Source organism: Carcharhinus amblyrhynchos, chromosome 34 (genome assembly GCF_965287045.1).
Source record: "Carcharhinus amblyrhynchos chromosome 34, sCarAmb.v2.hapA, whole genome shotgun sequence".
Classification (NCBI taxonomy): Eukaryota; Metazoa; Chordata; class Chondrichthyes; order Carcharhiniformes; family Carcharhinidae; genus Carcharhinus; species Carcharhinus amblyrhynchos.
In genome coordinates, this window is record NC_137357.1 from 19,356,570 (window position 1) to 19,382,427 (window position 25,858).

Sequence of the window (25,858 nt, forward strand, 5' to 3'; positions counted from 1 at the left end):
TCAGAAAGACGTGCTGGTTAGGGTGCATTGGCCATGCTAAATTCTCCCTCAGTGTACCCCGAACAGGCGCCGGAGAGTGGCAACTGGGGGATTTTCACAGTAACTTCATTGCAGTGTTCATGTAAGCCTGCTTCTGACAATAATAAATAAACTTAAGACTTAAACTTAGCCGTGGCCATTGCACTGCAAAGCAAGTCAGTCTGTGAAATGTTTCACAGTGGGTTTCGGGCAATATAAAGAAATAGTAGCATGTATTTCATTTGAATTTTATTAACTTGTGAGTAATCCAGCTCTTATTAATACCTTTCCTGTTTCACTGTCTGTCACTTACACGCTTTGCATCTGCTTTCTAATCTGAATTTACCTTATTTTTAGAAATTAATATTTTCACTGAGTTTCTCTTTCCCTGTGATGCAAAAGTTAAGCCTCCCTAATCTCTCCTTAAAGCTCCTTCACTTCTTGAAGAATAACACAGCTGGAACGGATGGTGGTGCACCCAAAGCTCCACGTACTCTGCTGCGATCATCAACTGTTCATGGATTCTTAAATTGTTTGGACTATCTGTATTAATTTGCTGTGCTCAGATTTGCCTTCCCCTTTGTGCTTTCCTCATTTTACCAGCATCCAAGCTCATGTAAAAGGAATTTTCCATATGCATATATAAGGTGGTAAAAAAGAGCATGGGGCCTACTCAGGACCCATACGTGGAGGCTGGAAAGGCCAAGGAACCAAATGAGTAGTGTGCGCCTCTCCTCAGCAATGCTGGAGGTGCTGTCAAAATCACAGCACCACGATTAGCACTGTCACCGCCAGGAACCCAGGTTCAATTCCTGGATTGGGTCACTGTCTGTGGGGAGTCTGCACGTTCTCTCCCTGTCTGCATGGGTTTCCTCCGAGTGCTCCGGTTTCCTCCCACACTGCATAAATGTGCAGGTGAGGTGGATTGTCCATGCTAAATTGTCCCTTAGTGTCAGGGAGATTGGCAGGGGAAGTATGTGGGGTTATGCAGATCAGGCCTGGCTGGGTTTGGTGTCAGTGCAGACTTGATGGGTCGAATGGCCTCTTTCTGCGCTGTAGCGATTCTATGATTCATGGTGAACGACAAGGTCACTGAAACACTGGATGTGCTAAAAATTGAATCAGTTGCGGTGACAGAAGGGCTATCTGTATTTCAAGTTGATAAGTCATCAGGACCAGATAAGAGACAACTGAGGATATGGAGGGAAGGAAGGGTGGAAATTGTAGGGAGACTGGCCATAATCTTCCAATCCTCCTTCGATACGAGGGTGCTGCCAGAGAGCTTGAGAATGTTGATCAAAGAGTGTGAGGGTAAACCCAGCAACTAAATGTCAGTCAGTTTAAACTCAATAATAAGAATATTTTTAAATGATGACTCAGGAAAATAAAAAAGCCTCACTTGGACAAATATTTATTCAATAATAAAAGCCGACATGGATTTATTAAAAATAAATCATGTTTCACTGTTACAATTGGTTATATAATAGAGAAAGATGTTAAAAGGTGGATGTGATGTGCATGGACTTCCAAAACATGTTTGATAAAGTGCCGCATAACAAGCTTGTCAGCCAAGTTATAGAATTTATAGAATGGAATCCCTACAGTGCAGAAGGAGGCCATTTGGCCCATCGAGTCTGCACCAACTCTCCAACAGAGCATCTAACCCCCCCTCCTCCCCCACCACCTTATCCCTATTACGCCTTGTGCATTTACCATGGCCAATCCACCTAACCCTGCCCACCTTTGGTTTGTGGGAGGAAACCGGAGCACCCGGAGGAAACCCACGCACACACGGGGAGGGCGTGCAACAACCTGTTGAACCAGAATCTGTGGAATTCGTTACCGCAGAAATTTGCAGAGTTTGGATCGTTCAATATGTTCAAGGACGAGGTGGACATTTTCAATCAGGAAGGAATCAAGGGTATTGGGATAAAACAGAAAAGTGGATTTGAAGATTATATCAGAGCAACCATGATCTCGTTGAATGGAGAGCAGACTCAGTGGGCTGAATGGCCTACTTCTGCTTCTGCTCCTGCATCTGAAGGTCTTGTGGATTTATTCAGCTGAATGTCGTGTTTCTGTGCTGTAAATACTTTGTCGTAGTTAACTCAACTAAAGGCCAACAAGGCTTGAAGTACAGATGTCATGATGATAACCAGGCCCTCAGCATAATAGAATAGACATTTGGGCATGGTACTGAATGGGCACAGATGCTGCCAGTGGAACATGTGGCAATGAGGGGAGACAAGAAATAAAGTCAGATAAAAATTATTCAAAAACTGCACCTGCACCCACTTTGCAAAAACGTGCATAGTTCTGCTTTTGGTTATTCGCAACGATAGAGTGGGCAAGGAGCTGCCCCCATTGCCAAAGCCAGCATTAGGAACTGTTGGCCTCAAAGTGAGTCGGCAGTGGAGCAGTTAAGGTTTGCTGTCCGTCGTTCAGTCACACGTTCGAAACCACGGTGTGCCGAGACACTTTGGTCCATCCGCTTTGATGAGTTTGCCAGATTGCCGTGGAGGGTTGCTGGGCGAGACACGGGGGAAATAGGAATCCTGTCAATCACACTCCGTGGGGATGTGCCTCCTGCAGCTCATCAGACACACGTTTGGAGCTGCTGAGAGCATCTGCAATCCACTCATGACCCATCCCAGCTGGCACCAAAAATGACATATAGCATTTGCATCTGAAGCTTTTCCGTGCACCCTATTTATTATTTGCTCTGTTTCTTTCAACAGGCCAGACGCCTCTGCAGGAAGTGCAGCCTCAAAGTAAGTGTTTCTGACGATACTAGTTTTAATTTCATAGAAATAAGCTGTGCCTGTCAAGATAAGTGCGGTTGAGGAAGGTCATGTAAAACCATCTCAGCTTACAAAAATCTGCAGCCTCTTCCTCCACGCCAACCATTTTAGGACTGTGCCCACTTTGTTCTGGGATTACCTTCAAGTCGTGCCCCAGATTGATTTTATTGTTGTCATTTAATCGAGGGCATGTTTCTCCGAAACCTTCTCTCAATTGCCTCCTTTCAAGGTGAGCCAGTCCCAACCTCTCTGCTCTTTCCTCGTTCGTTATTCCCATGACACCATGGATCAACTCCGACAAGAAAGGACAGTGTTGCTCCACTTGTATAGGAAGACACCTGCCAGAACTTCACAATAATGGAAAACGGCATCACTTCTCTGTTTCATATTTTAATACATGCTTCTGTACACCACCTTGAGTGTTTCCCTTGTGTCACACACAATGTCAGTCTTGGCACTTTTTAGATAGTCTACAGTTAAGGCTTCCCCCCAAGTCCATATTTTTTTCTGCAGAGCCAAGAAGTACTGATTTTTCTCAACTTCTTTGATTTTCACAACACATTGTTCAGTTGTTTATTATTTTTTGAAGACCCATGATTAGCTTTACTGACCTGGAGTGGTGGCACAGTAGTCAACACTGATGGCTCACAAGCGCCAGGGTTTATTTCCGGCCTCGGGTGACTGTGTGGAGTTTGCACATTCTGCCCGTATCTGCATGGTGTTTCCTCTGGGTGCTCTGGTTTCCACCCACACTCCACACTAATGTGCAGGTTAGGTTGATTGGCCATGCTAAATTGCCCCTGACGTCCCAAGATGATTAGGTTAGGAGGATTAGTGGGGTAAACGTGTGGGGTTATGAGGATAGGGATTGGATAAGATGCTCTGTCGGAGAGCCAGTGCAGACATGACAGGGCAAATGTCTTCTTTCTGCACTGTAAGGATTCTATTCTATTCATTCTATTCTACAATCTGTACCCCAAACACAAGTGCAAAAGTCAACAGACACCACAGGGAGTTGTATCCATAAACATTAAAATTAACCATCCAGATGTGACTGCCTAATGAGTGCTCCCAGTGTGCAGCACTTTGCATTGGGAGATTTAATTCAGAACATGCACACTCTGGTCTTGCAAACCGGACGCACTGTGTGGTGCGTGTGTGGGTACCAGTTTTAACCATACAGTGAGGTCACCTTTGACCGTGGAGACGCAGTAACAGAAACCAATTGCTTGTTGGCAAAACAGAAAGATTAAACCTCAGAAACGGTTCTGCTCAGCGTCAGCACATGAACGCCTAATGTTCACGCATGAAATGACTTGGCTGTTCAGTAGAGGAATTAACCCATTGAAACACAGCTGTTCAAATAGCAAACAAAATTATTCTGTGTGAATACATTTAAGCATCGATGCATAGAAATTGCACCTTGAAAATTCAGATATTAAGTGTGTTAATTGTGGATTTTATGAAAATTGTAACAATGAAATTTGCCTTTTACCTTGGGAACAGTTGGATTTACCACTTCTCCCATTCCTTCCGTTGCTGATGTCCATGTTTTATACACTGCCCAGTGAGAATATAAATGGCTTTATGAATGAAGGTGTGAGGCAGACAGCAGTGCAGATGAACATCGAGCATTTATGTTCTAATTGCTGCAAAATTTATTCATTCCTCTCTGCCTTCTTCACAACCTTTCTCTCAGCGGGCCGCGAGCCTGTGGAATTTCCTTTTCCAGAAAGTAGCGGAGGCTGTGTCATTGATTTTATTCAGGAGTGAGTTGGACAGACTTTTGATAGACAAGGGAGTTCAGGATTACAGGTAGGGAAGTGGGGTTGAGACCACAATCAGATCAGCCATGATCTTACTGAATGGGAGAGCAGGCTCAAGGGTTTAATGACCGACCTCTGCGTCTAACTCCTACGTTTCTAACCTAAACAGTCGGAAGAGGTGTGGAAAATTTAACCCTTCAAGCCTTGTCTGCCATCCACTGTGATCATGGCTTAGTTTCTGCCTCAGCGCCACCTTCCAGACCTATCTCCAAGCCCTTTAATAGACAATAATCCACACCACAAAACCACTCAGTTCAGAATTCCAGGACAAAACACGTACAGAACAAAATCGTTCCACGTGTTCCAACTCAGTGGCTCTCATTGTAAGAGGAAAAGTTGAGGGCTGGAATTTTACCGCCCTGCCCAGCACGGGAATCGTAGCGAGTGAGGGGCGAACAATAGGAAGGTTCATTCACCTCAGGCGAGATTTTATAGCTTCAGGACAAGCAAGGTCTTTTGGTGCCAATGACTTGTGTCCATTGGATGACTTTGAAACATGGAACCTGCCATGGTGCTTGGTGATGGGAAGAATGGACCAAGCAGAGTCATAGTCCTAGCTATCATAGGAAAGATATAGATATTTTAAAAAGCTCTGATTGTAGAGATCGTTCACGAGTGTCCTAAATGCAGAGAGATTGTGGGATCGAGATAGCTGAATAATCATCAACATCTTGGCTGCTGCTTGTGTCCGAGATGAATTGAAAAATGGAAATGACATTTTATTCAATACTCTGCTTAGCTGTTGTAGAAAAATTTAATTATTTTAAAGAGACCCGATTTATGATTTCCACATTGAAATGGACAGGGTTTGCAAATCCAGTCCCAAAAATGTAAGGTTAGGTTTTTTTGAAAGTTCACAGATCCTTGGAACAGAAATAGGATTCAACTAATTGAGCCGTTTAGTCATTTTTGAAGGCAGGCCATTAAATGAGCGTTTACAACATTGAGTCCGCAATTACACCCAACCCTCGGGTGGGTCGTTACTCTGATACAACGTCATTTTGTCAGCTGTGGCTCAGAGGGCCGCCTCTGAGTCAGAGATTGTGGGTTCAAGTCCCATTCCGGCAATTGAGCATAAAACTTTACAGGGAAGCTCGCAGAGCAGTACTCAGGCAGTGCTACATTATTGAAGTGCTGTCTTCTGGATGCACTGTTCAACTAAGGTACCATCTGCCCTCTCAGGCAGAGATAGCACTATTTTGAAGAACAGTGAAGTTCTTCCCAATGCTCTGACCAATATTTCTTCATTCATCAATAGAAAATAACAGCTCCTCCACCTCCTCTTACACAATGCATCACATTTCTCCCTCTCATCGGATCCCTACAGTGCAGAAGGAGGCCATTCAGCCCATCGAACCTGCACTGACAACAATCCCATCCATGCCCTATCCACGTAATCCCACGTATATTTTTCCTTCTAATCCCCCCGACACTAGGGAGAAATCTGTCATGGTCAATCAGCCCAACCTGCACATCTTTGGAGTGTGGGAGGAAACTGGAGCACTCGGAGGAAACCCATGTAGACACGGGGAGAACATGTACACACACACACACACACACACACACACACACAAACAGTGACCTGAGGCCGGAATCGAACCCGCTGTGGCGCTGCGAGGCAGCAGTGCCCTCTTCTGCTCTGAAGAAGAGTCACCGGTGAATCTAATCTCTCCCACAGATATAGCCAACCTGCTGACATTCCCCAGCATTTTCTGTTTTTATTTCAGATGCCAGCATTCACAGCATTTTGCTTTCCTTGAAAAAAAAAGATGCAAACGATCTGATGGTTATCAGATGACTGTTTGTGGGACCTTGTGGTGCATAAATTGGCAGCTTCTTTCCCAACATTGCAATGGAGACCACAGCTCAAAAGCACTTCCATGGCTCTGAAGCACTTTGGGAAGTTCTGAGGTCATGGAAGACACTGCAGGAGTGCAAGTGTGCCTTTTTCATTTGATGTGATGACGCCCTCAACAGTGTTCAGAGACAAGCACTGAGCCTGTGCTTGAGGGATCTAAGTGGAGTCTTCACGTTCTCCCCATGTCTGCATGGGTTTCCTCTGTGTGCTCCTGTTTCCTCCCACACTCCGAAGATATGGGGGTTAGGTTGATTGGCCATGGTAAATTGGCCCTTAGTGTTAGGGGGATTAGAAGGAAAAATATCCTTGGGATTATGTAGAGGAGGCCGAGGTGGGGTTGTTGTTGATGCAGGCTCAATGAACTGAATGGCCTCCTGCACTGTAGGGATTCTGTGAGGGGGAGAAATGTGATGGATTATATATTATGTAAGAGGTGGAGGAGCTGTTATTTTCTATTGAAAGGACATGTCAATTGACAAATCCACAAGGAACTACAAAAGGTCATGAATGTAATCCAGTCCGTCACACAAACCAGCCTCCCATCCATTGACTCTGCCCACACTTCCCACTGCCTCGGCAAAGCAGCCAGCATAATTAAGGACTCCACGCACCCCGGACATTCTCTCTTCCACCTTCTTCCTTCGGGAAAAAGATACGAAAGCCTGAGGTCACGTACCAACCGACTCAAGAGCAGCTTCTTCCCTGCTGCTGTCAGACTTTTGAATGGACCTCCCTTGTATTTAGTTGATCTTTCTCCACAGCCTAGCTATGACTGCAACACTACGTTCTGCACTGTCTCCTTTCCTTCTCTATGAACGGTATGCTTTGACTGTATTGCGAGCAAGAAGCAATACTTTTCACTGCATGTCAATACATGTGACAATAATAAATCAAATCAAAATCCTTGAATCTGACAAAGGGTCATCCGAACTCAAAATGTTGGTTCTCTTCTCTCCCTACGGTTGCCGCCAGACCAGCTGAGATTTTCCAGCATTTGCTGTTTCTGTTTTTTGGTCAATGCCCGCCCCGGCATCTCCCGATGTGAAGGAGGGACTGACTGAAATAATTCAATTATTTGAAGTAAGCGTGTCCTGAAAAAGGAAACCATTTTGTTACACAGTGCTGAGGATAATTTAATGAATCCTTTTTGTATTATTTTTTAAAATGGATTGGCATTTATGTTCTTTCAAACAGCTGCAATGAGGTAATTGTCTTCAGGTGGCTGAGGCGATATAATCATGGGTGTTATAAGTATATTCATTACAACAGAGTGTTTGTTAATCCTTCCGTGACCAAAATCGAACTGTCAGCAAGCCAAACAGTAACATATGCGTATGTGCAGGCAGCAACTCAAAATGTGTTACTGAGCATTCAATGCCCAAGGAGGTTCCATTTTAAATTGTCTTCCACAAGTCTCCTGCCCATCATGTTGCCTCTGACTCTAATGTTGTTGGTTAAGAGAACAACGTAAGCAAGATTTCCTCCTTCAGACAGGTCTTCGCTGCAGATGCAGTCACCTTGTACTTCCGTGACTGCTGCCTCACATTCATGAGACAGTGGCATCCTAGAATCCCAACAGTGCAGAAGGAGGCCATTTGGCCCATCGAGTCTGCACCGACCACAATCCCACCGAAGCCCTACTCCCGCAATCCCACATGCGTGCCCTGCTGATCTCCTAACACTTGGGTCAATTTAGCGTGGTCAGTCAACCTAACCCACACATCTTTTGGACGGTGGGAGGAAACCGGAGCACCCGGAGGAAACCCATGCGGACACGGGGAGAAGGTGCAGACTCCACACAGACAGTGACCCAAGGCCCAGGAATCGAACCCGTGGCCCTGGCGCTGTGAGACTACAGTGCCAACCATTGTGTCACCATGCCGCACAGCGTGATCTCACCAACAGAGATGAGATGAATGTCTGACCCATCCATCTGGGTTTTTTGTGGTGGAGCCATTTTGTTAGAGGAATGTTGGCCCAGATTGTGGGTGGGGGTGGGGTTGTTGGGGGTGGGGTTGGGGTTGTGGGGGGAGGGTGCGGATGTGTGCAGGTTGGGAGAGAGGTGGTGGCTGTCAAGCTGAATTTTAATCAGAGTTTTAATTTGTGTGAAAAATGGATCTGACTGGGAGACGTTTGAGTTCTCTTTCTTCACTTCTGTGCTGCTGCTTTTTTTCCCAAAGGAATGGGAATAGGATTGTGACTTCATGGCTACCTAAGTGTTAGGTGTTCGGGTACGCATCCGGCCAGCTTTGACAAAAGGTCATCTGGACTCGAAACGTCAGCTCTTTTCTCTCCTTACCGATGCTGCCAGACCTGCTGAGATTTTCCAGCGTTTTCTCTTTTGGATTCAGATTCCAACATCCGCAGTAATTTGCTTTTATCCTAATTTCCAGCTGTCGTCTTTGGAAATGTCTTGGACAGCTTGGCATAGGAAGAGAAAGAATGAAGACTTGTCAGAGTCTTTTTCCCAGGGTCGAAGGGTCAATTACTCGGGGCACAGGTTGAATGTGAGAGGGGGAAAGTTTCAAGGGGATGTAAGGGGTAAGTTTTCCACACAGAGGGTGGTGAATGCCTGGAACTCGCTGCCAGAGGAGGTGGTGGAAGCAGATTCTAGAACAATGCTCAAGAGGCATCTGGATAGATACAAGAATAGGCAGCGAATAGAGGGAGATGGACACGTACAGGCAAGAAAATATTAGATTAAGAGGCATCTGTGTCAGCACAGAGTTGATGGGCCGAAGGGCCTCCTTCTGTTTTTGTTAACGACAGGGCTGTATCTTCATCCAGGGGCAGCACGGTGTCATGGTGGTTCGCACTGCTTCCTCACAGAGCCAGGGACCCAGGTTCAATTCCTGGCATGGGTCACTGTCTGTGCAGAGACTGCACACTCTCCCCGTGTCTGCGTGGGTTTCCTCTGGGTGCTCCGGTTTCTTCCCACAGTCCGAAAGCCTCGTGCTGGTTAGGTGCACTGGCCATGCTAAATTCTCCCTCAGTGTACCTGAACGGGTGCCGGAATGTGGCGACTCGGGGATTTTCACAGTTACTCCGTTGCTCTGTTAATGTCAGCCTCCTCGTGAGACGAATCAATAAACCAAAACTTTGCCTCTTCCAGGTATTGAGACCAACAGTGACGTGGCTTTGTACTCTGGCCTTGGTGCGGCAGTGATCGCAGTTGCAATGCTCGTGGTGGGCATCACATTGTACCGAAGGAGTCAGAGTGATTATGGTGTCGATGTTATTGACTCATCAGCCCTGACCGGTGGCTTTCAGTCATTCAGCTTCAAGACTGCCAGACAAGGTTAGTGTCTGCTGTGTTACATGGTTGTAAGTTCATTACCACTGGATTTGCCTCTTGAATTGTGCGCACACAAAGTCAGGTTGAATGAACAGCCCAGCCAATATTTCCCAAACTCAGAGAAGACGTCGAGCCAGAGAGGTTTACAGCATGGAAACAGGCCCTTTGGTCCAACTTGTCCATGCTATCCTTTTTTTTTAAACCTCTAACCTAGTCCCAATTGCCTGCATTTGCCCATATCCCTCCATACACATTTGACCCGTGTAACTGTCTAAATACTTCTTAAAGAACAAAATTGTACCCACCTCTACTGCTACCTCTGGCAGCTTGTTCCAGACTCTCATCACCCTCTGTGTGAAAAAATTGGACCCCTCTCACCTTCAACCTATGCCCTCTGGTTTTAGACTCCCCTACCTTTGGGCAAAGGTATTGACTGTCTCGCTGATCTGTGTCCCTCATTATTTTACAGACCCCCCATAAGATCACCCCTCAGCCTCCTACGCGCCAGAGAAAAAAGTTCCAGTCTGTCCAGCCTCTCCTTATAACTCAAACCATCAAATCCCGGTAGCATCCGAGTAAATCATTCATCAAAGGTCCATTGGGGAAGGCAAGATTTTCTGTGCTGCTCCCATCCTAAACACTTGCCACTCCTTGCAAGTTGATTCTTGAAAGGAAAGGAATGGGAAGGTCTCAGATCACTGGACACAGGAGAGTCAGTGGGAAGATTGCTGGCCTGTCAAGGAACCCCTTCAATTTGATTCCTTCGAATCCATGGATGGAAAATGGGCTGGGGAGGTGTGCTTTGATCTGGCCAATTTTCCTGTAGTCATTGAGTTGTGGCAATCCTGCAGTGTCACCAATCCGGTTGACTCAGCAGACCTGGAATGCGAATACAGAAAGAACCAGGGGAAATCAAAATCACACTGTTTTCCATGAAGTCATTTTTTTTTTACTCCGTGGGTATTGCTGCTGTAGTTGTACCCCTGCTGAGATAGTTAGATGTGGGTCAGCAGCTTCATCATCTCATTCGCATGGTTGCCAAAAGGCACTGACCATCCACCACATGTAGCTCTGAGGTGGGGAGAGGAGGAGGGAGAGCGATCCAATGGCTCGTCCACCTCCAGCCATTGTTGTACAACTCCTCGGAGCTACCTCGAGAGCGGGAGAGAGAGAGAGAGAGAGAGAGAGCAAGGCATTGGCAGAGCTTCCAGGATAATGTGAAATTGACCCACTTTGATGAATGATCTTCAACTTAGTATTCACCAAGGTAACAGCGGACCCTGTTAATCTGCTATTTGAATGTGCGAAATGTGAGGGGACTGAAAACTTGACACTTAAGTGAATGGCGACAATAAAGGTCATGGTCCTTTTGAGGACAAGTGTTCCACGGAAATGAAAGGAGAGGCAGAGACTTCAAGGAAGTAGATTAATAACTTCAGGACTGTAATTTTCTATTTGAATCATTGAAATTGCTTTCATAATTGCAGACGAGTACACTTGGACGAAAAGCATTACCCACTAGAATAAACAGATAGACCGAATCAATTGGAAGCACTTTATTCAACCGTTATTGTCATTGACAAAACACTCTGTCTGTTCTGTGTGCAGCTGATTAATACCCCCGCACAACCGCTTTGTAATCAAATTGAATTTTCTGAAAAGACTGGGTCGGTGTCAGTCCTTGCTTGTCACTAATGCGCACTTTGCGTTGATTGATTCATTGTAAATTGCTTGTTGGCAAACCCTAATAACTTCTTCTGAAGTTTGCTTCCTGGAAGATTTGTATCCCAGCCCGTCACCCTTTTTTGGGAGAAAACAGCCAGCCTACTGCCCCCCCCACCTGCTGATGGTAAACCCTTGTCGGGCGCTACCTGTCGTAGAAGGAGTTGACAGTGTGGATATACTCACCTGTGAGATGTAACATGCTGTAGTACTGACACCAGGAGTCAAGCGCTAAATACTCTAGACAGCAATCAATTGAGAGATGTACCTTCCCTGTTACCAACTATGTACACACTGTAAATAAGCTAGTTTTTAAGTCAATACCCTGATAGGCTTACAATTCCTCCTTGTTAGAGACCAGACCTACCTAAGAAGAGACTGGATAGACTGGGACTTTTTTTCTCTGGAGCGTAGGAGGCTGAGAGGTGATCGTTTTGCAGTCTATAAAATAATGAGGGACACAGATCAGCTAGATAGTCAATATCTTTTCCCAAAAGTAGGAGAGTCTAAAACTAGAGGGCATAGGTTTTAGGTGAGAGGGGAGAGATACAGAAGTGTGCAGAGGGGCAATGTTTCTCACAGAGGGTGGTGAGTGTCTGGAACAAGCTGCCAGAGGCAGTAGTTGAAGTGGCTACAATTTTGTCTTTTAAAAAGCATTTAGACAGTTTCATGGCTACGATGGGTTTAGAGGGATATGGGCCAAATGCAGGCAAATGGGACTAAGGGGTTTATCAAAAAAGGAGCGGCATGGACAAGTTGGGCCAAAGGACCTGTTTCCATGCTGTAAATCTCTATGACTCTATGACCTTCACAGTACCATCGACCTTTTGGTAATTCAGACCATCAAAAGCCGAGCTGAAACGCTCTACTCCCCCTACGCCCAGATCTGTCTTTATCAGAGTCAGAAACTTTGGCTGATTTCCTTTGCCCCTGTTACCACTTTAATGAGGCTCACAATGTCTCACTCTTAGAAGATGAGCCCCCTGACTATGGCAGTAAGGGCTTGTCCAGTCAGGGAACCCTGCATGTGTGTCGGGTCAATGTTCCTGGGTAGGAGAAAGCACCTGTTTGAGTGTCGCTTGCTATGTAAATGAATCTAAGTTTGGTGAAGGGACACTGGCCGCAGAGGTGTTATTTCTGCCTCAAGGATTCTGAGGTCCACTGTCCTGAATGGCCAAACCCTTTTCCTGACCTTTCCTTCTCCAGCCAAGTGAACCAGTGTCCCAACAAAAGCAAATTATTGTGGGTGCTGGAATTTGAAACCAAAAGAGAAAATGCTGGAAAATCTCAGCAGGTCTGGCAGCATCTGTAAAGAGAGAAAAGAGCTGGGAGTCCAGATGGCCCTCTGTCAAAGCTAAAAGACAGAGAAAGTGGGAGATATTTCTACTACAGGGGGAGGAAATTAAACATGGGTCACAGCCACAAAACGTCACGAGGTCCTGGATGTGGCTATGACTCATCTTTCATTCCCTCCCCCTGTAGTAGAAATATCTCCCACTTTCTCTGTCTTTTAGCTTTGACAGAGGGCCATCTGGACTCCCAGCTCTTTCCTCTCCTTACAGATGCTGCCAGACCTGCCGAGATTTTCCAGCATTTTCTCTTCCCAAAATTCTCCCAAAAGTGCTGAATTGGTGAGAAAATTGTTCTAAATCCCGACTGTCTCACCTGAATCTCCGCATTCTGTGCACAGCAGAGGTCCAAGTCATGAATCTCATTCAAAACCCCAGGCAGGGCGGTGGGCCTAGTCACACCAGAGTTTGACAGTTCTGGAGCTCTGAGTGTGCACAGGGGCCCCGATCTGTCAGACTCCCTGTTTGCTGGCCAGCCCGGGACCCCCGCAGTGCTGCACCTCCAGACCCCGATCACAGCCCCCACAACAATTCCTTGGCCAGCCCTGACCCTCCACCCGCCCCGGAACACCCCGGTGTCCCCAGCAGTGGCGATCCCCCCACCACCCTCACCCCAGCAGACCCCCTCCGCCCACCTCCCCCGACATCTCCCCCTCAAGCTCAGACCACCCGCCTTCTCCCCCAGCCCGACCCAACTGCTGCCCTCCCTCCATCCCAGACCAATCACAACGCAGAGTGGCAGCCCCATCCCCACCGATCACCCCTAGGCTGCCCATAATAGGCCCCGCCTCCTTGGCACTACCTGATGCCTGGTGGGCAGTGCCAGGGTGCCCCTTGGGCAGTGCCAGGGATGAAGTACGCCTGGCGTGGTCGGAGATTCAATCAAGACCCCAAAAAGTTCCCGATGATCACATTTAAAACATATTTGAAATACATTGAAAAAAAGATTTAAGTCACTTACCTGCCTTCCCGCCGGTGTCCAGTGTGGGCTGACCGGTGACTGTCCGCCGGCTCTGTGAGATGTGCATGCATTCCTGGCCCATGCGCAAATCTCAGTGCAAGGCCGGCTTCACACAGCTCCCACCACGACCCGCCAGAAAAGTTGTGGGTCACGATGGGGAAATCGTGGCCGGCGTCTGAGTATTTACCCTGTCAAGCTGGTGCAGCTCAAGGGTGTAGAGTAAACCTGAGTCCTTCTCATCTCTTTGACCGATAATTCAACAAGAGATACATTTACCCACTCGGATACCGAATACATTAAAAAAATACACTGGGTTCAAAGGCATGTTGTTTTCTGTTTATTTTTTGCAGGTAATTCTCTGCTCCTGAACCCATCAATGCAGCCTGACCTAACCGTGAGCAGGACGTACAATGGACCCATCTGCTTCCAGGACCCTGTGAACAAAGAACTCATGACCCAGTCGCCGCTCTTTGACTCTCTTCCGGGGATCAAAGTTAAAGTGCAAAGTTCTTTAATGGTCTCGCTTGGAGTTGCAGATGGAGTGGAGTACAACGGGAAGGCGTCATCTCGGACTTACCCTCGTAACAGCAGAGGTGTTGACAAAATGCACGCGAGAAGCAACGCATCAAGTTCCCAACATCTCCCTGCCGCAGTTACAAGGGCTGAAAACAGGACTTCCGGCATATTTGGCTGCCTGGGTGGATGCTTGGAGGGACCAACAAAAGGTATGAAGCTTAAGAATGAGTGTCTCAGTTGCTTTTACTTTATTTTAGATGACTGAGTAAAGCTTCCTTTGACTACAATGTCATAATCTGAAGTTCAATTTACTGAGGGCAAACTAACCAGGAATCTAAAACTGTTCGTAAGACCCCCTTCGAATGGAGAAAAAGAAAGAGAGGGAGGTCAAAGTGAGCATCGGCCCCTTAGAAAATGAATCTGGGGAGACAGTTATGGTGAACCAGTAATTGGGGAAGAGTTAAACAGATATTTTGCATCTGTCTTTCACAGTGGAAAATACTTCGAACATCCCATTAATGCTAAATAATACAGGGGAGGAATTGAGAACGCATCATCATTGCGATAGTAATAGACAAATTAATAAGGCCAAAGACAGATAAGTCCCCTGGCCCTGATGGCTTGCATCCGTAGATCCAAAAGGAAGTAGCTACAGAGCTAGGGGATGCATTGGTTGCAATTCTCCAAAACTTCTTGGATTCCAAAGAAGCCCCGGAGGATTGGAAAACTGCCAACATTGACCTCCTGTTCAAAAAGGGAAGGGAAGCAAAAAGTGGGTAACTATGAGCCGATTAGCCCAATATCTATTGTTGGAAAAATGTTGGAATCATTCTTAAGGACGTTTCCAGTTAGTTTAAGATTAATAACTGCTTGTTCACTTATCAACCAGTTTAGAAAAAGCAGCAATTCATATTTTTAGCGAAGACACTTTCAATTGTGCCTTAGTGCTATGATGTAAAAGTGCTTGACTGCACAATTAAAGGAATTTACAGCTGTTGGAAAATCATACAGAGTCGGGGTGGCTTCATGAAAGGGAAACTGTGTCTGGCGAGTTCACTGGAGGAAGTCTGAACCAGAATGGATAGAGGCTCGTAGATGTGTTGTGTTTGGACTTGCAGAAGGCATTTGACAAGGTACCTCACGAACGTTAAGCCATAAAGTGAGAGGTCATGGTGTTGCAGGCAGTTGGATAGAGAATTAGCTAATGAGCAGGCAACAGCGAATAGGGACCAGGGGTTCTTTTTGAGGTTGGTGACCTGTAACTCGTGGGGTTCTGCAGGGATCAGTGCTGGGACCACACCTGTTTACAATATATATGAGTGACTTGGAGGAAGGAAGCAAATGTACTGCAGCCAAATTTGCGGACGACGGTGGAAAGGCAAGTCGTGAGAGGGAAACTAACAGTTCACAAAGAGATATTGATGGGTCAAGTGAGTGGACAAAAATTTGGCAAACAGAGTATAGTGTGGGAAAACGTGAAGTTGTTTGTTTTGGAAGAGGGAACGAAAGAACAGTGTTATTTAAATGGAGAAAAACTACAAAGACAACAAAACCAAGCCCCGCTGCATGGTTCTGCGAGAGAATGTTTGTTCCACATCGACACAAATACTTCTTTCCCCTTTGGGGGAATAGTGGGGAAGATAAGCAGTCTGATTATTAACCTGCTTGCACCATGTCGTAAACACTTCTTACGTGGACACCAAATCCTGGACTAGAGTCTTACTACCACTGTTCACACTGCTGGGATTTTCCCATCCCACCACACTGAACAGAGATTGGCTGGCCATCTCATTCTCCAACCTCGCTGCTGTGGGAGCATGACGTGAACGGGTGGTAAGATTGCACCCCTGGAGCAGGACTTGAACCGTAGAGTTCTTCGTTCAGGGGGAGATCACTACCTACACGAGCTCTGCAAAGCCAATGTCCCTGTAAATAAAACTGAGTAAGATCTGTTTGTCCTGTCGCTATCTTCAGGACTTCCATCATTCTCGGAAACCAACAGAGTTGTATCTACTTTTCCATCTAACCACCACCTATTGTAGAGCCAGTCTTATGTTAAAAATAATTGATGGCGCCCTCCCGTTGTCTGCACTACCGCATTGAGACTGGCCTGGGAGGTGTTAACTCCTGGAACTCATTTCTATGTTCCAAGACTGACTTTGGCCCAAACCCAAAAAGGACTGACAGGACGGGGGAGCCACTCAGCTGAAGGGAACAGCCCCAGCGCTCAGGTAAGTGATGGCACTGAAGGCATTTTGCTTCAAAGGAAAGAGGAAAGGAATGCCATCGCGGGTAGGACCAGTATTTGCTGGTGAGAACCTACAGGCTAGTGCTGCTCCTTTTGTCCCGCAAGGGTACTTTGAGAGACTATTCAACTTCGCTGCCCAAGTTTCTGGCCAGGACCCGACTGCCACAGTGCAGGACTGAGAGGGTGCTGCGCTGTCAGAGGTGCTGTCTTTTGAACAAGGTGTTAAACTCAGATCCGTTCTCTCAGGTGGAAGTAAACGATCACATGAAATGCAGGGGTGTTTTCACCAACATTTGTCCTCGCCAACATCACTAAAACAGACTGTCTCGTTTTGGCTTATTCATTCGTGGGAGTTGGCCATTGCTGGCTGGACCAGCATTTATTGCCCATCCCTGGTTGCCCTTAAACTGAGTGGCTTGCTCAGCTATTTCTGAGGGCAGTTAAGACAACCACATTGCTGTGGCCCTGGAGTCACATGTAGGCCAGACCAGGTAAGGACAGCAGATTTCCTTCCCTAAGGACGTGAGTCAACCAGATGGGTTTTTCCGACCATCAACAACTGTTTCATAGATTCTTAATTCCAGATTTTTTTAATTGAATTCAAATTCCAGCATCTGCAATGGCGGGATTCGAACACGGATCCCTGTGAGCTGAATTCCTGGATCAGTTGTCTAACCATCGTACCACTTGGCCATCGGCTCCCCTAATCCCACGGTTGTGTGTGGAATCTTACTGTTTGCAAATTGGCTGTTGCATTTTCTATTTGAGGACAATGATCACGCACTAGAAAAGTATTTAACTGGCTGTAAAATGTGTTAGGATGTCCAGCGATTGTGTAAATTCTTAAATCTACCAGATTTCCTGTAATCCCTGCACTGACTGTATCACGGCTGTCATCAGCTGTTCAGTTTGCATGGGACCCTTAATTTAAATACTAAAAGATCACCCACTGAGCTGGAGTGCTGCAGGGGTAACACAGTGGCACAGTGCTTCGCGCTGCTGCCTCACAGTGCCAGGGACCCGGGTTTAATTCCCGGCTTGGGTTATTGTCTGTGTGGAGTCTACATGTTCTCCCCGTGTCTGCACCAGTGCACGACTGCAGGGGATCAGGGGTTCTGGGGAAAAGGCAGGCGAAGGGGGATGAGAAAAATATCAGCCATGATTGAATGACGAAGCAGACTTGATGGACCGAGTGGCATAATTCTGCTCCGATATCTTGTGGTGTTATGGTGTGTGTAGGTTTCTCCAGGGTGCTCCGGTTTCCTCCTACAGTCCAAAACACGTGCTGGTTATGTGCATTGGCCATGCTAAGTTCTCCCTCAGTGTACCCGAACAGGTGCCGGAGTGTGGCGACGAGAGGAATTTTCACAATAACTTCATTGCAGTGTTAGTATCAGCCTACTTGCGACACTAATAAATAAACTTAAAAAAAAACTTAAGCTCACCAAGGCTCCTTCTGCAGCACCCACAATTGCTACCACCAAGAAGGACAAGGGCACCATTTCAAAGTCCACCTCCAAGTCAGACACCATTGTACCATTCCTTCACTGTATCTGGATCAGACTTCCAGAACTCCCTCCCTCACAGCACTGCGGGGTGCCCCTGAAAAAGGTTGAACGGGCAGTTTAAAAGGGTGGTTCACCACCAACTTCCCAAGGGAAATTAAGGTGGTTGGTCAATAAATGGGTGGACCTCAGCCTGTGACACCCGTATTCCATAACTGAATAAATAGAGAAATTAGGGGGAGGTAAAAGGACTCACCAAACACCAAGGAACCCAGTGAGAAGCAACCAGACACCATTTTGACCATCTCTCCAATCCAATCATTGGATGGCAAGTATTCAGATTGACCACGGCACAGTCGATTTCAAGAGACAATGCCTTGCACTGCTGGGGAGAGGAGCGTGTGAGCGATAGGATGAGATTACCGACATGGGCGTGGGTTAATCTATCACACAGAGATGGGCTTGTTAAATTGGATGCCCTTTTTATTGTTCCGAAAGGATTCTGTACTCCCACCACAATAAATCTTGTGAAATCTGCTCCATCAGGTTAACAGCCGCTGAATACAGAATTGTTGCAGCTGAATTAGTTTTTGTGGCATGGCATATGGTTCTTCATAAGTACATAGATAGTGAATGATTTGGTTCCTACAGTTAACAAATAATCTGTATCTCTATAATTGGAAGAGAAAGAAGTGACTCGTGTTCTCACAGACTGCATTTCAGAATGCTTTCCACGTCCCACAGCATCTTGCATAAGAGCAGACACTGTTAATTTACATCCACGTTCTGCGAGACCCGCTGTTTCTCCCAAAAAGAAAGAACTGCACTCCTAAAAACAATCACAGTGTTGACAAATTACTGGCTGTGCTCGCTGATCTGCATTGGCTCCCCACTGAACAAAGCCTCCAACTTGAAATTCTCGTCCTTGCTTCCATATCCTTCCCTTTCTCCGTAACCTCACCCAATCATTTTTTCCATACATTTATGGGATTTGGGCATCGCTGGCTAGACCAGCAGTTATTGCCAACAGAGAAGATGCTGGAAAATCTCAGCAGGTCTGGTTGGTAGCATCTACAAGGAGAGAAAAGAGCTGACATTTCGAGTCCAGACGATCTTTTGACAAAACATTAATTGCCCTTCCCTAATTGACTTTGAGAAGGTGGTCGTGAGCTGTCTTTTTGAACCGCTGCAGTCCATATGGTGTTGGGACACTCACAATGCTGTTAGGGTTGGACTTTCAGGATTTTAACCCAGCAGTAGTGAAGGGATGGCGATATGTTTCCATGATGTGGAGATGCCGGCGTTGGACTGGGGTAAACACAGTAAGAAGTTTCACAACACCAGGTCAAAGTCCAACAGGTTTATTTGTAGCAAATGCCACTAGCTTTTGGAACTCGCTGTTCCTTCGTTCGGTGAGCCATCCGAAAGCAAATGGTGCTTGCTACAAATAAACCTGTTGGACTTTAACCTGGTGTTGTGAGATTTCTTGATATGTTTCCATGACAGGATGGGTAGTGGCTTGGAGGAGAACATCTAGTTGCGAGTGTTCTCAAGTGTCTGCTGCCCATGTCCTTCCAGATGGGTGGCACGGTAGCACAGTGGTTAGCACTGCTGCCTTACAGCGCTAGAGACCCAGGTTCGAATCCCAGCTTGGGTCACTGTCTGTGTGGAGTTTGCACTTTCTCCCTGTGTCTGCGTGGGTTTCCTCCGGGTGCTCCGGTTTCCTCCCACAATCTAAAAGACGTGCTGGTTCGGTGCATTGACCCAAACAGGCACCGAGGTGTGGCAACTAAGGGAATTTCACAGTAACTTCATTGCAGTGTTAATGTAAGCCTTACTTGTGACGAAGAAGTAAACTTTAACTTTAGGTGGTAGTGGTCATGACTTTGGAAGATGCTGCTAAAGGAACTTTGTTGAGCTCCTGCAGTGTACCTTGGGGAAGGTATACGCTGCGAGCACTGGGCTTTGGTCGTGGAGGAAGTGAATGTGTGTGGATGGGGATGACAATCAAGCAACTCTTTGTCCTGGATGGTGTCGAGTTTCTTGAGTGTTTCTTCAGGCAAGTGGAGGGAAGTCTATCACACTTGTGCCTTGTAGATGGTGGAAAGGCTTCCAGGAGTCAGGAGATAAGTTACTCACTGCAGAATTCCCAGCTTCTGACCTACTCTTGGAGCCATATATAGAATCCTTACAGAACAGAAGGAGGCCATTCAGCCCATCAAGTCTGCACTGACCACAATCCCATTCAGGTCTTATCCCCATAACCCCACATATTTAACCTGCTAGTCTCCCTGACACTAAGGGGCAATTTATCATGGCCCATCAACCTAACCAGCATATCTTTGGACTGTCGGAGGTAACCAGAGCATTCAGGGGAAACCCATGCAGACACGGGGAGAATGTGCAGATTCCACACAGACAGTGAGCCGAGGCCAGATTTGAAGTCATGTCCTTGGCACTGTGAGGCAGCAGTGCTAACCACTGCGCCATCATGCCATCCCCACTATGCCACCGTGCTGCCCATTTGGCTAGCCCAGTTCAGTTTCTGGCTAATGGGTAAACCCCAGAATGCTGATGGTGGGAGATTATTCACGTGTGAGCATGAATCGCCATTGCAAGAGGACTAGTTGACTTGTTCAGGCTGTTTGTGTCCTACTGTGTCCTCCCCCAATACCAACACAGGGAGGATGCTTGATCGTGATCTGGTGATGTGTATGGGGAAGGTGGCAGATCCAGCTGTGACACTACCGACACTCAAATAGTCAACCATCATTTCGGACTGACATTGGGGGAATGTTCACTTTGCTGAGATATTGCTTGGCAGAGGTTTGTGAAACTGCAAACCAATAAGATCCAACACCATCCAAGCAGGAGGCAAGATACTCAGTTGAGATGTAAATTGAGGTCATCACCAACTTCCCTGTCGCAAATGGATTCTCATTATCCTGTGAAACCTGGGCCCAAATGTGCTGGCCCTTTGCGACAGCATATTGTAGAAACTTAGCTTTCTAAAAGTTGCCCCAATGTTAAGTTAAATCATTTTTTTCCCAATGCAGAAATTAACCAGAATTTGTCTGAAACATCTTAAAGCATTTCATAATGTCATACAGCTTTAAACACCTTCCAAGCATTCCAGTTTAATTAGACAAACAAGGACAGGAATTCAATTATCTCTTTATTGAACGCTTCCAGTACCAACTCAAAAATCAAAAGTTGCAACTCATTAACTCTTTACTGAACTTAAACTCTAACTGAACCTCAACTTTCAACTGAACTTTGACTCTCAAATTGCAGATTAACTTAAACTGAATGCCAACTTTAACTATTTAACTGAAAATAGATACAACTGAGTTTAGGAAAACTTTGGCCAAGAAATACCTTTGATGCAGAATCTATCTTCTTGTTCTCTGAAGCATCCTTCATGGTACAGGTCTTGCTCATGCCATGGTTGGTCTCTTCAAGTTGTCGCTGCCAAACAAAGGACTTGCGTGTCTTTTTGTCCACAATTCCCCACTCGCTTCCGGAAGATTTCCTGTCATCCAGCCAATGAATTGATCAGAAACCCCCAGTTGTATCGTTCGATTGGGCCAATCAAATGCAGCCAAAATGATATCCTTGGTTCATACAAACAGCTTCCCTTTTCTGGGAAGCTTCAGATCACAGCTGCCAGACCAGAGCCTCTTAAAACCTGCAGCTGGTTTTCTTCTGGAAGGTGACCAAATATCCCAGCATGGTTAGCTCTCAGCCAGGATAGCTCTTTTAAAGCCACAATTGCCATTATTGTTGTGAAATTGTTGTTGTCGCCGTTCTTTCTCCATCCACGATAAGTTGCTGGTTTCTTTGAAGTTCAGTAGCTGCGAAGAGGGAGAGGGTCAGCAGCGAGATCCCCAGAAACTGCACTGAGATGAAGGAGCTTTCAATCAGTTGGTAGTGGTGTGAATCAGGAGAGGGCTGTCGGAGGTGAACTCTTCCCCCCTTGAATGGTGCCAGGGAATCTTTTGGATTCAGTGCACCAAGTAAATGGTTTAACCATCTTACCTGAGAGGCAGTAGCCTCTGACGATGTCGCATTTTCCACTCAGCCCCAGCTTACATGTTCTCAATTGTCCTGTGGGACCTGAATCCCAAGAAGTGAAACTGCATTCATTTCAGAGAACCAGCAATGGGCTGAATGGCCTCTTTCCATGTTGGGAAATCATAGAAACCCTACAGTGCAGAAAGAGGCCCTTCAGCCCATCGAGTCTGCACCGACCACAATCCCACCCAGGTCCTACCCCCATATCCCTCCATATTATTACCCACTAATCACTCTAACCTAAGCATCTTAGGACACTAAGGGACAAGTTTAGCACGGCCAATCAACCTAACACGCACATCTTTGGACAGCGGGAAGAAACCGGAGCACCCCGAGGAAAACCACGCAGACATGAGGAGAACATGCAAACTCCACACAGACGGTGACCCGAGCCAGGAATCGAACCCAAGTCCCTGGAGCTGTGAAGCAGCAGTGCTAACCACTGTGCTACCGTGCCGCCCATAATAACTCTGTAATAATTTGGGCGCCCTGAGTACAAATGCTTATTTTCTGCATTGCAAGTGCAAATGAAAATAAATGTCTGATTCACAAAAACTAACTAGACATGGCAAGTTCTTGCCATTGGGTGCGAAACAGCGATGTGCAATAATTTTTACTTGTGACTGTTTAACTCTGATCCTTGTGGCTGGGAAAGCTCATTGCCTTTTGATTCAGAAAGAGTATTTCAGAGACCGTATTGTAAAGGCTTGTTCAGTGAATGCTGTGTACAATTTGAGTCCCATTACGCGCTGGTTAAATCCATCACCGGAAAGATGGAGCTCTGCCTTGTAATTTAAATGCGTGATAGCGTGTCAGCAGGCACGTCTGATGGGAAAAAATAATTTATTGCAAATGTCTGAATCGTGCATGCAATTTCTAGTACAGACACAAAAGCCAGAAATGTATTCAGAAGGAGCTGAATATTACAGGAGATAAAGCTGCTTGTATCCAAGGAATTCGAAATAAGCTCTTGGTTAGAAACTGGATTTTTTTCCAAATATTATGCCACTGAGAGTGGAGGGTGCTGGTGCATTGATGAAGGGATCCATGGAGGAACACATGAACGGTGCAGGCTAGGAAGGCCGAAGGGCCTGTTTCTATGCTGTTTTGTTCTTGGTTCTTTATTCCTTCTTTCGTCATTGTAGGTACAAATGGTCAGATAGAGCCTGGTTAAATATACAGTAAAGCTCCCTGTGCATTGCCCCTTCAAACTTGTGCTGGGCACGTATGACCTGGGTGAGATATAGAGGAAAGCTGCCTCTGTTATATCCCGTCAAATACTCCCAGGTGGGCATAGCATGAGTTAGACACAAAAAAAGCTGCATCTACAGTTCGCAATTTAACACACACAGGATAAGTATAGCACAGGGTTAGATACAGAGTAAAGCTCTCTCCGTACTGTCCCCCATCAAACACTCCCAGGACAGGTTAGATAGAAAGTAAAGCTCCCTCTACACTTTCCCCATCAAACAGTCCCAGGACAGGTACAGCACGGGGTTAGACACAGAGTAAAGCTCCCTCTACACTGTCCTCCATCAAACACTCCCAGGACAGGTACAGCACGGGGTTAAATACAGAGTAAAGCTCCCTCTACACTGTCCTCCATCAAACAGTCCCAGGACAGGTACAGCACGGGGTTAGATACAGAGTAAAGCTCCCTCTACACTGTCCTCCATCAAACAGTCCCAGGACGGGTCCAGCACGGGCTTAGATACAGAATAAAGCTCCCTCTACACTGTCCCCCCATCAAACACTCCCAGGACAGGTACAGCATGGGGTTAGATCCAGAGTAAAGCTCCTCTACACTGTCCCCCATCAAACACTCCCAGACAGGTACAGCACAGGGTTAGATACAGAGTAAAGCTCCCTCTACACTGTCCCCATCAAACACTCCCAGGACAGGTACAGCATGGGGTTAGATCCAGAGTAAAGCTCCCTCTACACTGTCCCCCATCAAACACTCCCAAGGGCAGGTACAGCACGGGGTTAGATACAGAGTAAAGCTCCCTCTACACTGTCCCCCATCAAACACTCCCAGGACAGGTACAGCACGGGGTTAGATACAGAGTAAAGCTCCCTCTACACTGTCCCATTGTCACCAATTTGTTCTCATCCATTCTGAGCCACCACCAGAAACAAATGTCACTCTCTTATCACACAGGGAGTGTAACACTGCCTTGAAGCAGCAAGCATGCTTTCATGTGTATCAGACATTGTTAACCTCACTTAATTTGGAAAGAAAGTGTTTGAGGTATCTACTTCTGTCACTCTGGAGTCTTTTTGATGATTCTGCAATAACACTGATTGCATCTTGTCCATGAATCCACAATTGATGGTAAAGTGAGTAACCTACAAATGCTTGTTTTGATGAATACTTTCAAGGTAACATGAGGATTTTGTATTTTCAGTCGCGAGCTTGCGTAGGTGTTGTGAATCCCAGTGATTCAGCTGTATTGATATTTAATTCTCAAACAGCAGCATGATCTTTATATGGATTCCCAATCCTCCTTTCAGCATAAGATGTGTTCATTTATGGAAGCTCTTCGCTGACTGATTGGTGAAGTAAATGACCAATTTCTTCACACATAGGGATCTTCATCTTCCCCATCCGGGTTTGATCTAATGTGCCCTCCATTTTCATTCATTGTGTTGGTGTTTATTTTTCACTGGATAATATACAGCGCCAGAGAGCCAGGTTCAATTCCAGCCTTGGGTGGTTGTCGAAATTTTACCGTCCTCTCTGCCATGGGATTCGGAGAGGGCGAGGGGTGGACAATGGGAAGGTCCATGAACCTTGGATTCTGAACAAGCGAGGCAGTAAAATCCCACCCTGATGTTTGTTCACACATTACACTGCAAAATGTTTTGTTCACAGAGGAAATCATAGAATCCCTGCAGTGCAAAAGGAGGCCATTTGGCCCATTGAGTCTGTATCAACCACAGTCCCACTATTCCTGTAATCCCATGTATTTACCCTGCTAATCCCCTGAAGTAGGGTCAATTTAGCATGGCCAATGATCCCAACCTGCATACCTTTAGACTGTGGGAGGAAACAGTCACACCCAGAAGAAACCCATGCAGACACGGGGAGAATGTGCAAACTCCACACAGAAGTGACTTGAGGCCAGAATTAAACCTGGATCCCTAGTGTTGTGAGGCACTTGTGTTAACCACTGTGCCATCGTGTTGTCCCCAGGAGTTCAGCTAATAGAAAGAGAAATATGTGAGAATTATAACAATTATAAAGGCGGCACAGTGGTTAACGCTGCTGCCTCAGAGCACCAGGAACCTGGATTCGATTCCAGTCTTAGGGTGACTGTCTGTGTGGAGTCTGCACATTCTCCCTGTGCCTGCTTGGGTTTCCTCTGGGTGCTCCAGTTCCCTCCCACACTTCAAAGATGTGCAGGTTAGATGGATTTACCATGCTAAATTTGCCCCTTAGTGTCCCAAGATGTGTAGGTTACAGGGATTAAAAGTGTGAGGTTATGAGGATGGTGTGGGGTGAGTTAGATAGTCAGAGAGTAGGTGCAGACTTATGAGCCAAATGGCCTCCATCTGCACTGTAGAGATTCTATTCTTTACATATAACAGACCCCTCAATTGTTCAGGATTGGGTTTTGACAGGTTAATCCATATGCTTGGAAACTTTGAACCTCCTTTATTCTCAAAGCATCATATCATACAA

At 46.2% G+C, this 25,858-nt stretch overlaps 1 protein-coding gene across 1 annotated transcript in view; it reads left to right on the plus strand.

Annotated features, from left to right (window-relative positions):
- The window catches only part of LOC145361196 (netrin receptor UNC5D-like), a 473,587-nt gene that overhangs the window by 380,519 nt on the left and 67,210 nt on the right, over positions 1–25,858 (plus strand). The window contains exons 8-10 of the mRNA XM_080216836.1: positions 2,757–2,789; positions 9,616–9,801; positions 14,181–14,555. Of these exons, the coding sequence (XP_080072962.1) occupies positions 2,757–2,789; positions 9,616–9,801; positions 14,181–14,555 (594 nt within the window). The remainder of the gene's footprint in view (positions 1–2,756; positions 2,790–9,615; positions 9,802–14,180; positions 14,556–25,858) is intronic.